This window comes from Sphaeramia orbicularis, chromosome 19 (genome assembly GCF_902148855.1).
Source record: "Sphaeramia orbicularis chromosome 19, fSphaOr1.1, whole genome shotgun sequence".
NCBI lineage: Eukaryota > Metazoa > Chordata > Actinopteri > Kurtiformes > Apogonidae > Sphaeramia > Sphaeramia orbicularis.
Genome location: NC_043975.1, coordinates 52,560,900 through 52,575,315, shown reverse-complemented (window position 1 = coordinate 52,575,315; position 14,416 = coordinate 52,560,900). Strand labels below are relative to the sequence as shown.

The window sequence follows — 14,416 nt, the reverse complement described above, 5'->3', positions numbered from 1 at the left end:
TACTGAACTGACACAGAACTGAAGTCACACAGCACACTGCCACATCCAGCATGTAGCTCCGCCCACCTTCTCCAGCCTCCAGAGCAAAGAACACCAGAAAACAACATATAGAGGATTTACAACAATAATTCCTGTTCTATACTAAATACTATCACAAATTTGTCATTTCTTCCATCAACTGCCACAGTACTGTGGTAGCAAAATGCACAAATCTGAATCTGAAAAGAATGCACTGAAGCATACACCATATATCACCACAGTACTGTAGCAGTAAGAGGCTAATGAGTAAAAAAAAGAAAAAAACAAAAACAAGAGGCGAATGAGTTCATGGAACAGTATCCCTGATCCCTGGCTCTACTATAAATGCTAACATTTGATTGGTCTGTGGCAACAGACAAACCAATTTTGTGCCACAGTACTGTGGCAGTAGCCATTGGTATAAAAATACTCAGTAAAGTACAAATTCTCCCAAAACATGCCTGAATACAGTAGTGAAGTAATAGTACTTCATTACTATGCAACACTGTGTAATCTATATGGACGCACATGCTGGGACTAGGGATGGAACGATGTGAAAATTTCATATCCCGGTTATTGTGACCAAAATATCACAGTTATCATTATTATCGCAATATTATAGAAATTGTGCTCAAAATATTCAAAAAGTACTGATACACACACTGAAAGAATTTAACCAAGTTGTATTTTGAAAAAAAATAAATAAATAAATAACAGTCCCAATGTCCCTTCTGTGTCAGAAACATTCACATATTAACCTTAGTGGTCTGAGTCTATTCTGTTGTTTTTCAGTCCTTTTGATTGGCCTTTATATACTATAGAAACAAATGTTTACTATACCCAGTTTGGATCTGTTTTTCTATCTCATCTGTCTATTATTTTTTCACTTTACCTACTACATCAACATTAAGGCTAGAAAACACAAAAAAAATTTAAAAAAATTCAATTTGAAAAAGTATATAATTTATTGCATAAATAACACACAGATGCTTAATGACCTTTTCACAGACTTTAAAAGTGAATATTGGTTCAAATATAGGTATAGAAAATTAAATTGTAATAAATTCAAACTCTACTCAAATATTTGACATTAAAGCAGATCTTTCCATAGGGTTTTTTCTCCTAAAAGTGCGGTAATCAACACAGTTATCATGAGAATTAGAATTAAACGCTAATACTAACCAGTCTGTGATTTTACTGCTGTTTACGTTATACTGATAATCGTTCATCCCTAATTGGGACCCAGCATGTCTACACGTCTGATTGTACTGGTTTGTTTGTGGTGGGAGGGTCTTACCGCAGTGGTCTCAGCGTCCTCAGGAGCCTCAACACTCGCAGCATTCCCAAGATCTTTGTCCCAGAGTTGGAGATGAGCGACACCAGAATGTCAATGACAGAGATCATCACCAACATCCCATCCAGAATGTTCCAGCTGCTCCTCAGATACGCCTTGTCCCCAAAACACCAGCCCAAAGCCACGATCTGGAAGACCACCAGGACAGAGAGGCAGTTCACACTGAGCGGACAGACGTCTGAGCTGACAGGAAGTACTCAGGTTTGTGTTTATGCAGTCCTCATCCATAACAGAAAATACAAACCATGAGGCTCATTTGAACTCCACCCACTGTGAAGGATGTCCAGACTGAACAGGTTTAGGCAGAAGCTCAATGCTTATAGACGCCAGTTTTATTTGACCAATCAAAACAGCAGAAATCATTCCTGCTTGTAAATATGACTTTATGAAAATGATACAGAACGCAGTGATTTTATTTTATTTTTGCCTGTGATGTTGCAGGTTTTGTTGTTACCAAGTCATTTCCGATATTTATCAGGAGCCCGTTGTCAGTATTTCACATGCACATCTTATTGAGTTTGTCTTTTCTGACCTGACGATCATGAAACAGCAGCTCTTTCCTTACTTCATTTCTAATGTTATAGGATCTGCTCTCGCTAATTCTGGCTGCACAGCAATGTGCATTTCGGAAAATAATAGATACTGGCTGACTTTCACTTAAAATAAGAAAAAAAAAAAAAGCATGGCAACTCCTTTGCTTCATGCATTCCAAAAACATCCCTGAAGAGATAAGAGAAGCAGGGATACAGATGAAAAGCCTCATTTGCATATGAGGACGCTCATCAACGTACAACAGTATATGCTCCATATGAAGAAGGTGTCTGGGGAATTATTATGAAGTTTGATCAGTTTAAGCTCCTCCTGCACATCCAAAGGTAATTACACTCAACATCACTGTGTCCATTGGACTTTATCGAGCACTGCAGTGGAAACAAGTACCTGAACCTGCTCATTTGTGCTTCTTGGTCATTTTACTCCAATATCTAAGGAATATGTCGTACCTTTAACTGCAGTCTGTCCCTCTGACTGCGTTTTCTGCCTCCCGATCTATTATTTAGAATGTTTGTGGTGACCTGGAGGACGAAGCATTCCCTTAAGGGTTGGGGAAACTCTCCTTCTGTAAGTTAAATCAACTCTTGGATTCACTGGAAAATCTCACTAAGCTGAAAACAGACCGGTTTTCCTGAGGCCATTAAAACAATTCCTTTAAGGCGTCCATACACTGTGCGATTATTTCGATCGCTGCACGCAGCTCCATCTCAAACTGTGCGAATCATTTGTAAAGTCAGGGTCACGATTCATGTTCTCACACTGTATGGACCGATGATCGTATGCGACCTGACTGCTCACACTGTAGGACCATACACCAGAGGATGCACCACACTGTAGGACCATCCACCGGAGGATGCACCACACTGTAGGACCATCCACCAGAGGATGCACCACACTGTAGGACCATACACCAGAGGATGCACCACACTGTAGGACCATCCACCAGAGGACGCACCACACTGTAGGACCATACACCAGAGGATGCACCACACTGTAGGACCATCCACCAGAGGACGCACCACTGTAGGACCATACACCAGAGGATGCACCACACTGTAGGACCATCCACCAGAGGACGCACCACACTGTAGGACCATCCACCAGAGGACGCACCACACTGTAGGACCATCCACCAGAGGACCACACTGTAGGACCATCCACCAGAGGATGCACCACACTGTAGGACCATCCACCAGAGGACGCACCACACTGTAGGACCATACACCAGAGGACGCACCACACTGTAGGACCATACACCAGAGGACGCACCACACTGTAGGACCATCCACCAGAGGACGCACCACACTGTAGGACCATACACCAGAGGATGCACCACACTGTAGGACCATCCACCAGAGGACGCACCACACTGTAGGACCATAGACCAGAGGATGCACCACACTGTAGGACCATACACCAGAGGACGCACCACACATTCCAGTGTTGTATCCGGAAATACAAGGTTAAAATACCAAGGAATCCGGAAGTGCGTAGACGATTGTGTATTGGTGTGAGTCACCAAATGCTAGTGCTAAACACAAACCAACGAGCTGCTTTGGTAACATGTGCCATTATCTGTGAGGAATGAAAACAGAAGAAAAGACGACCACAGGTTTGGTGCAGGAGTTGTTTGTCCAGACGTGGACAGTATGGGCTGTCAGTCCTACAGCAGAGGGAACTAGAGGGAAGATGCAACAGCTAAACTGCACTAGGACAATACCAGCTCCTGCTTGTACGCTACTGTACGCGTCTGTGTTGGCGCATGCACAGTGTGAGAATCTGAGGCCCATGGGCTCGTGGCAGTGCTTTGACAGTGGATACCCTCAGGAGGAGCGAGCAGGATTTCAAACAGCTGCGTTTTCCTTGCGAACACACAATTGCTGGTGGTGAGGTGGTGGTGAGGTGTTCTTGTCTTCTCCTTAGCCCATGTCCACTGCACCAAGGACCACACCATCAGAGGAACATCTGGACCCAGCCCAGAAAGAGAAGCACCAGTGAGGAATGGTCTCTAAAATCACACAGTGTATGGACGCCGTTAGAGATACGTGGTCCTCACAGGGCAGCACCACCACAAACATGCAATGCTCATATCTGACATACATCATATACGAACATATGAAAATATGATGCTCTGCTGTAATAAAGCCATTTAAATGAACTCTACCTTACAGCTGCGTATGACTTTCGTCACCAGTTTTCGTCAGATCTGTCAAACCTGAGTCATATCCTACGGATCATGACTCCGTAAGTCTGTCTGTGATTACACACTTAACTCTCTTCCCTCACAGTGAACAGTTTCCAGGTGTGCTCCACCATAACCGTAGGTCACTCAGGCATTTTTGGAAATTTGTCGCAACTTGCATTGTGGGAAGCGGAGCTCCACGCAGCTGCACTGCGGCCGCAGCGGCAACAATCACAGAAACAGCTTCATTGCCTCTTGCTACTGCAGCTGCGTGGAGCTTGTAGACATTGGACTTTTTTTTTTTTTAAATCCACCTCCAATATAGTCATTTAATAACAAGCATTTTTTACAAATTCATTAGAATGGAGAGAGCATTGTGGGAAACATGTGGTTAGATTCTTTCAGACACCCCATCAGGGTAAACCCAGAGGTGGTTCTTCTGAGTGTTGGGGACAGTGTGGATCACAGGAGGCCAGTCCTTCTCATGTTTCTGGGACTGGGTTAGGGTTAGTGTGGGTCACAGGGTTAGGGTTAGGGTTAGGGTTAGTGTGGGTCACAGAGGCCAGTCCTTCTCATGTGTTCTGGGACTGGGTTAGGGTTAGTGTGGGTCACAGGGTTAGGGTTAGGGTTAGGGTTAGTGTGAGTCACAGGGTTAGGGTTAGGGTTAGGGTTAGAGTTTGGGTTAGTGTGGGTCACAGGGTTAGGGTTAGGGTTAGTGTGGGTCACAGGGTTAGGGTTAGGGTTAGTGTGGGTCACAGGGTTAGGGTTAGGTTTAGTGTGGGTCACAGGGTTAGGGTTAGGGTTAGGGTTAGGGTTAGTGTGGGTCACAGGGTTAGGGTTAGGGTTAGTGTGGGTCACAGAGGCCAGTCCTATTCACAGGACTTTACTCTGGGTCTTCAGGGTTCCTGTTCTCTCTAACTGTGTAAATGTGTATCTTGGTGTTGTCTCAGTTCTAGAACAGAGGGAGGACACTAAAGTACTACAGGTGCTTTTACAGGTGCCAGCAAGAACTCTATTAGAAGAAGGGTTTAAAGCCAACGGCACCAACAGTAGCAGACTGGTACCAGACCGTCTGGCAAATGTTCCAAATGGAAAAATGGACTGACTCCAGGGCTGTCAAACTCATTTTCTTCTGGGGGGGGGGGGCACATTCAGCCCAATTTAATCTGCAGTGGGCCGGACCAGTTAAATAATAGCATGATAACCAATAAATAATGACAACTGCAAATTGTTTTAGCGCAAAAAAATGACATTCAATCATGCCAATATTTACATTTATAAACCATCCAAACAAACAGGATGTGAATAACCTGAAAAAAATGACATTTGTTCAGTAATATAAATACAATTTTATCAATATTTTGCCTCGACTTTTCATGCATACATGTGCATTACAGATCAGAGGGTTCTCAGAGCCTTGTCCCTTAAAGCCCTTTCCTCTACAGGCGCTCCTCAGGGCTGTGTACTTTCACCACTGCTTGATGATGATGGTAGGAGCAGGATGAGAACAGGCACCATGTGAACTTCACAGACGATCCAGTTCTAGTGAGCCTTTGAACAATGAGGAGGACGGGCATGGTCCTGGAGTGGAGGATCTGGACCTGTTGGTGTGAAAACTTTTATCTGTCCATCAGTGTCTCCAAAACCAAAGATATGACTATTGGTCTCCGTAGGTCTGCCCATAATGGATTACAAACCATTATTCAAAATAAGGTTGTTGAAAATGTGGATGAATGCAAATACTTAGGGACCATTACTGATCGGAAATGATCATTTGACGTAATACAGAGGCAGTGTGAAAAAGGTCCAACAGACTTTTCTATTTAAGAAAGATGAAATCATTTAATGTATGCAGGACTGATGACTGTGTTTGACCAGTGTTTGATTCAGTCTGTTTTAACGTTTGCATTGTGATGTGGTATGGTGGTCTTTCAATGACCAGCAAGAAGAAGCTAATTAGACTGGTAGATGTAGCATCAAAGGTGGTAGGGGTCCAGCTAACCCATCTGCAGGACATGGATGATAAACAGGTCAGCGTTAAGGCCAAACACAGTTTAAACTGCCCTGATCTCCCACTGTTTGGGGAGTTTCATTCACTCCCTCTGGTGGCTGTTTTAGGGTTCCTCAGCTGAGAACCGGACGGACTGGGGACCTCCTTTATTCCTGCGGCTATTAGGAATCTGAATTCATGTAGCTGATATCTAGATTTTTTTTTTTTTTTCTTCTTATGTCAAGTTTTAAAATCTTTTTATGTGATTATTTATTTTTTAAGGCTCATGGCCATTCTGGCAGTTAACTGGTGTACTGCCATAATGGACCTTTTTTTACTTGTGTTGGGAGGGGAGGGGCTCCACTGTGTATTGTCCTGTATTCTGTCATTTTATTGGGGTGGCATCTGGGGGTGCTGTTTCTGTGTCTGTGTCTTTGGGTATGTGCTTATGTGTTTATTACCCCTGCTGCACACCCAATTTCCTTTCCTAAGGATAAATAAAGTTGAAAGTTGAAGTTGAAAAGATCTACAAAGGCACAAACATTTAGGAACAGGCAGAATATTGTTAAAATTGCACTGAATTTTCTTCAGACATTTCAGGTTGTTCATATTTGTTCAGGTTATTCACATTTACTGTTAAAGGATAGTTTGTAAATGTAAACATTTTCATAATTGAATGTGTTTTGCACTAAATCAAAGAGAAAAATTGGTGTTGTCATTATTTATAGGTTATTATGATAGTATTTTTGAGTTTTGATGCCCTGACCTTGCACTTTGCAAATTCATCCCAGGGCCGGACCGGAACCTTTGGCGGGCCGGTTTAGGCCCCCGGGACGCATGTTGACACCTGTGACTGACTCTATCAGAATCCAGAGGGATGAATGTGACCATATTTGGGACAAATGGATTCAGTTCTTTCTCCTCTAGCCACCCAGAGTTTGTCTCTAAGAATGTCTTCTTTGTAATCTCCCTGTCTTTATTCTGTGTGAATGTTTGACTTCTGCATAAACATGTGGAATGTTTAAAGAACACAGAGGAATTGAAAGCTGTGACTGTCTTTATTTTAAGTGAGAAATACCAAAACCTGTAAGCACTCAGTTCATATGTTTTGTTTTTGTGTTTGACGCTGTTGTATGTAGAAAATAAGAACTACAAACAGGGACTCTAATAAATATCATATGTATGAATGGTAATGCTGAGATATCTTGCTCCTTTTCCAATAAAAACAAAATAATACAAAAAAAAATAACAAGCATTTTTATTAACATTGAGATGATTTTTAATGCTAAGTATGTCATATTTGCTGAGCTGCTCTATTGATGCTGTGTTTGTGTAATTTATCTAATGCTAATACTAAAACTACAGCTGTGTGTCTGTGACACAGGACCAGAAATAGAGGCTTTCCCCCCAGTGAACTTAGGTCCGTCCGCCTCTGTTCACTCCTGCCCACGCCTGCATAGGTTCCATTCAAAGCAGGACATTTGAAGAGTGAGACCAGTCTGACCAGCTCTGAACACTGTGTGTGTGTGTGTGTTGTTGTGGTGTGAGTCTTTCATTCCTGCTTCTTTTTTTAGTCTCCATCGTAAAGCTGCTTTCACTTCTGTTTGGGGCTTAGAGTAGATGTAGGTCTCAGGCAGAAACAGTATTTTCTGTCTTCTTTGTCTGACTGGTTTTTGGAGTCTGGTCTGGACTTCTCTATTAGACACTGTAAGTCACAGGTGTCAAACCTGCGTCCCGGGGGCCAAAACCGGCCCCCCCAAAGGTTCCAGTCCGGCCTGCGAGATGAATTATCAAAGTGTCTAAATCCACAGTCCAGGCTGTGGAACTCCTGTAGTGTGGGTTCCACATCCAGACCAATCTGATCTACAGTCCAATAAGAACAGCAGAAGAACCCACACAGAAGAACCACTGCAGATTTACTACTGGGTTTTGATGGAAAAAATAATATGACATTATGTCTGTAAATAATGGACAACTGCAAATGTTTGTCTTTGTTTTAGTGAAAAAATCACATTAAATTATGAAACTCTTTCCATTTCCAAACTCTCCTGTACCAATAAAATGTGACTAACCTGAACAAATGTGTCCAACCTGAAATGTCTGTATTAAATTCAGTCCAGTTTGAACTCTTTTCTCCTGTTCCTCAGTGTTTAGTGTCTTTGGAGATCTGATCCAGAATGCACATGGACTAATGAGAAGTGGAGGAAGAAGACTGAGAAAATTACACTGATTTTTACTGAAGAAATGTCCGTTTTTTCAGGCTATTCACATCTGTTTTGTTTGGATAGTTTATAAAAGTAAATATTTTCATAATTAATTTGGTTTTTTTTTTTTTCACTCAACACAGACATAAATTGTCAGTTGTCATCATTTCTGGGTTCTTCGTTCTTATTTTCCTGGTTGGGTCCACTGCAGATCAGATCAGACTGAATGTGGAACCTGAATGAACAGTTTGAAAGCCCTGGTATAAAGAGAATTCAGTGCAACTTTAACAAAATTCTGCCCTGTTACTAAAAGTGTTGTGTCTTTGTAGATCTGACCTATAATGCACATGTAGAAATGAGAAGTCGATGGCAAAATATTGATAAAACTGCACTTATATTTCTGAACAAATGTCCTTTTTTTCAGGTTATTCACATCCTTTTTGTTTGGTTAGTTTGTAAATGTAATACTGGCATAATTAAATGTTATTTTTTGCACTAAAACCATTTGCAGTTTATTATTTATTGGCTGTCATGTTCTTACTTTACTGGTCCGGTCCACTGCAGATTAAATTGAGCTGAATGTGGAACCTGAAAAAAAAATGGGTTTGACAGCCCTGCTGTACGTCTGCTGTAGAGGTGTCACAAAGGACAGTTGAATAAAATTCTACTTTAGACTAATGTAGTGACATAATGACAACAGTCGTTGCTTTTCCATTAACTCTCAAATTGTGCAAATATAACTTGTGCACAAAAATTTGCCTGATGGAAAAATGTCAATTTTGCCCAAACTCTCATTTTTCAATGAAAAGTTTTTGACTTGCAAGAGGTGGTTTTCAGTCAAAGAGAAATTGGTACATTGTGCAAAACCACAATGGAAAGACCTTTAAGCCCATACATGCGGAAAGCTTATAATGATAACACCCAAATAAAAGTGGCATGTATTTATGTGAGTAATGATATCACGTTGGTTTATCAACCAGCACCAACTACAGCTGTTGCATCATAGAGACATTTGAACATTAAATACAACTAATATGTCTATTATCATTAAAAAATTCAATTTGAATGACAGATAATAATGTGTCATGACAGAATTTTTACAACTCTGTCCGTCATTTTGATGAACAATAAAAATGTCCAGCGCAGCCTCTGTACGGTACGTGTTCATCAGTAGTCACTTTTCCTTTGAGCCTCAAATTTCGTGACTATAACTTGTGCATAAAAATTTGCCTAATGGAAAAAACACAATTTAGCCCAAACTCTAGTTTTTTCAAAGAAAAATGTTGCGCTTGCAAGAGGTGGTAACTAGAGTCACGTGAACAAAAAATAATGATGTTGATGGATGTTACAACAAAAGAAGAAGAGGAGTTTTCAAACAAACATAGCGCAGTATGTGTGGACACAGGAGAAAACCAAGTCACATTTACCTCCGGCCCCTGCCGCAGGGGGACTAAAGGCCAAAGGTTTTTCAAGTGTGGGCACGTTATGTTTGAATTAAGTACGGGATAGAGGGGTAACAAGCATTCTGGATTCAAAACAACACATATTTATGTTGGTCGCCATGTCTGTGGAATGACTTCTCATGACATCTTGCGATAATAAATAAAAAATAAATCATCGCATTTGTGATTTCATGGAAAAACTCACATTATACACTTCTGTTTTTTGGACATTTAGTGAATATGGGTAAAGTTAAAGTAATTATTGATGATAAATGCTGTTATGTAGCCCTCACATCTGCACACAGGTGAAACCTCTAGAACTTACCTTTACTGTCATCTCTGCCACAAAGATTGTTGTGAAGATGTAGTTGGAGAACGTGAGGAAGATCCGCTCCTGTCAAAGAAAAGAAGATGCAAGAGGCCTGGTTCAAACTAGAGTATGGGATGATTTGAAGAACAAAGAAAAGTTTTAGACATGTTTCCTACCAAGTTTGTTCTTTCTCTACTAATAAACCGATGCAGTGTGCAGCTGATAATGCATGAATGAATTACCATGTGTGGAAACCATCTTTATACGGTACATCCACTGCACTCACTAATGATGGCTGGCAGCCACTGATGAATGCACTGTTTGCTGGAGCTGCAGGAAGTCGTCAAACATAAAGTGCTTCTATTTAAGAAAAACTGCAATGGAAATAAACTTGTTTCAAAACCATTTTGTGATTGAGATCATGTGTGATTTTGGGATGTGTTTTCTTATGCAGAGCTCATCAAGCTACTGAATCACTGACAGACTGTAACTCATACCTGTACACATCTGTGCACATTTGCACAACGGTAACATTTGCACTCAACATCTTACCACTGGGACAGTATTCTGTATCTTGCACAATAAATCCATCTTCACTTTTTTGCATCTTGATACACTTACTCTTTGCACAAGTACTTGCTTCATCTTATTTTACCTGTTAATTTTCCTGGATTAGTGTACAGTTTATTTCCTTTATTTCATTTTAGTTTAGTTTAAGTCTTTACATTAGTCATGTGAAGGGAACTCACAAAGTACGGAATTTCATTGCTTAGTACTACTGTGTATACCGGCTACATTGTCCTTAGGGGCTCAAATGAGTGTCCATTTGTGTCCAAAACAGTTGTCCTACAGTCATAGAAGTGTGTGTAAATAATGCTAATCCATTAGTGCACAGACTACTGATATTCTCTGACAGTAGAAGCTCTATTTCATAAATATTGGATTTGGAATAGCACATGTATGTGAAAACTTTTGCTGGTGGATGGACGTGACATTACCCATGATGCTCTGGTCAGTCCCAGTACTTATTAGGAATAAACTTACAGACTTCCTATTGCTAATTGTGCTCTTCTTCATAAATGTTGGTATTGTGGATCTAAAACAATCCCAGCTGACACAAAACACTAAATGTGTCAGTGGACGGATGTGACATGGTTGTTGTGGATCCCATCATACTGATGTTCGCAGCCATGTCAGCGTTTACACTAATGATCCCTGTGCAAAACTAGGAGCACTATATTTATTGGATAGTTTAGCATCAGACTAAAGAGGAAGAACAATCTAGAATTGTTCTTTGTGTCTAAAAATGCTTCTTATTGTAAAGTGTTGATGTCAACAGTGCTGTGTGCCATTCTTCATGTATGTATTGGTGGAACAGAAGCAGGATGGATCAGCACCATACTCCAGATTGAACCTGTACAAATAAACATGTGATATGGAGGAGAGAATCTGGGAAGAAAAACTGGGGAATCCAAAAGAAGAGAAGATTTGTTTTTCAGCTCAGTTCAGTTCAAATAGAACTTGTCCATTTGTGACATGAAAATATAGCATTAATTGTGCTGAAATGGTTCATTTTTGAGCTGAAAACATAGTTCATATGAGCATCAACATGTTGAACAGAAGTGAAATCCTGTCCATTTGAACAACTGTCATTTACCAACACAAAGTTCCTTTGGATTCACTGAGACTGATTTAATATGAACACAGACACAGAAGAGCTGTGAACACATGTGAGCTGATGATGATAATACACTTTCTGGATCTTGAATCAAATGCATCCCTTTGAAAACATGTGTCACCTGTTGAACATTGAGTCACTTTTCTAAATGAGCTCCAAACACATGCTTGGTGTTGCTGGCCTTGCACAGTCAGGACTCATCAGGACCTAATGAATTCACCATCTATTCACAGTCTCATGTGTGCATTTCCATGCCCCCCTGTGGCTCAGTGGTGTCTGTGGACCAGGGAGCCCATGGGAGACTATTTACTGACTTCCACAAGGACTGAGAAGAGAAAATAAGCTGCCTGCAAGAACGAGATTGGTTGCTTATTTCCCCTGCGTCCCCTCTGTCTGCAGGGTTAGGGTTAGGCCTAATGTCTATGTATATGTCTGGATGTGTGTGTGTGTGTGTGTGTGTGTGTGTGTGTGTAGGTGGTTGTCTTTCCCATGGCCTCTGTCTACCATCACACAAACTCCAAGGAACACAAACTCACACATATAAACACTGATGGCAGTCTTGCACTTTTTTTTCCTGAGTCTCTGGGAATGTCAGGCATGACATCACTGGGAATACTTGAACAGAAATTATAAATTCCAGGCTCGACAGCAGCTCATATCCTCTGTAAACAAGTTTTCATATTTTCAGTCATTATGAGCTAACGGCCATAAGGTATGGACTGAGGAAATGGAAAAATGGAAATGTAAAAAATAAAGCAGTGGTGAAAGACTGTAATTCATGACTTACAGCAGGACTTTAGTCCCCCCCTCCAGTTTCTGTACATACTTCCATATAAACTGTTCTACTTTAAATTCAGTTGTATTAGAGTTCTGTCAGAGTGAAGTGGTGAGCCTCATCTGGCTTTGTTTATTCCAGGCAACTTGTCAGTACAGCCTTTAAGAGGATACCTGTGTTCCCAATCCTACTAATCTATCAAAAGTCCTGTGAAATGTAAGGTATTAGAGGAGAGTAGGTACTACAGAGGCTGAACAAAGGCTGATCCACAGGCTGTGACTACGCACTCTTTAGACTCATATCCATGGAAAGCTGGTGATGCAAATGTTCTGGGCTCAAAACGAACCAAACTGGAAGATGATTTGTTATATTTTTACTAAGCTGCTATGCTGCTGTATTTCCATGTCCATTCCAGATAAAGATACATTAAATAAATAAATTACATATATAAAAAGGGCTTCCTTTCTGTGCTGTGCGTACTGGCATACACATAACAGAGTGTGATGCGGTGTGTGTGTAGGGTTGCCAACCGTCCCTTGAAAAACAGAATCGGAAATGGGGCGACCCAACTGTTGTCCTCATCTCTGTACATACCACTGTCTGTTATCTTTAAGAACAGACTGTCCTAAATAGAGGGAGCAGGCTTAATGTGGTTTTCTGTGCGGCTGAATACAGTTTGTCCCAGAGTTCGTTCAGGCGCTCTACCAGACCTGTCTGTGTGTGGCGTTTCCTTGACTTTTTTCTGCTTCCACATCCATCTTGCTTCACCTCAGCTTCTTCTAGCACTTGTACCTGGACTACTGCTGCATCTGCTTTTCTTTGCAATGTTAGCCCTTCAAGCTCTGCGTCTATTTCCACTTTTTCCACTTTTAGCTTAGCTTCTTTGCTTGCGTATGATGCTCTCACCTCAGCAGTCTCTGCTGTTGCTGGAGCTGCACTACCTGTAGATCCTGATGAGCGACCCTGAGAGCTGGTTCCAGGGGACGTGTTGACCACAATGAAGCACTGAATGGTGCCTTTTCACTGTAGTGTTTTCAACAAAAGCGTTGTAACTAGGTCAAAACACCGAGCTAAACCATCAATGAAGAGCCTGGATGAGTTTTACAGCTTCAGTTCTCTCCAAGAATGATGGTGCAAACTGTGACATACAATACAAGTGTTCTCAGTACATTGAGTCATATGACACTGAAAACAAAGTGCAAACAGTTCACACAAACATGATGCTTTTGCCAAAATAATGACTGATATCTCATCTTGAACACATTTAGAGTTATATTAATGAGCGTAAGGCATTCTCTGCCTGATGATTCACCCTGGACAGAGACAGACGGCAGTACCACGCTTAGCATGGGCTTTGATGGACTCTGTTTACGAGTCAAAATCAGAAACAGGAAGGACTGCGAACGGAACCGGAAGTACAATTTAGCAATAATATTCTCTGAACAAAACTTTAATAAACTGTGAATTATTTATCTAAACAACTTACAATGACTTTTAGCAAAGTAGAAACGATTTTATATTATTAATTAAATCCATGAACTTATTTATTAGACAAATTGCCTTAAGGGCAACACAATAACTTCAGTGTGTTTTAGCTCCAGAGGTTCCCCTTCCAGTTACAGACCACATTCATCAACACTGTGATGCAAAGTTTAGCGTGTGTGTGTGTGTCTGTGTGTGTGTGTGTGTGCCAGCTTGTCGTCATACATTTATCATCAGATACAGATGCTGCTGTTTCATTTGTATTTTTATTCAATCCTAACAGATAGTTACAGAACTCCAGACCACCCTTGAGAGAAATGAAACACCTCCATTCGCTCTGGGTCTGTGATGCCAGTGGTTGAATGTTTAATGCCTGGAATATCGTATCTGACCACAACTGAACCAGAACTGAAGACATGCTGAATGCGA

The 14,416-nt window shown here is 41.1% G+C and overlaps 1 protein-coding gene across 1 annotated transcript in view; it reads right to left on the bottom strand.

Annotated features, from left to right (window-relative positions):
* Nucleotides 1-1,311: 1,311 nt before the first annotated feature.
* The window catches only part of LOC115439494 (voltage-dependent T-type calcium channel subunit alpha-1G-like), a 107,867-nt gene continuing 94,762 nt past the window's right edge, over nt 1,312-14,416 (bottom strand). The window contains exons 13-14 of the mRNA XM_030163308.1: nt 10,068-10,136; nt 1,312-1,500 (exon numbers count right to left, since the gene is read on the bottom strand). Coding sequence (XP_030019168.1) covers nt 1,312-1,500; nt 10,068-10,136 — 258 coding nt within the window. The remainder of the gene's footprint in view (nt 1,501-10,067; nt 10,137-14,416) is intronic.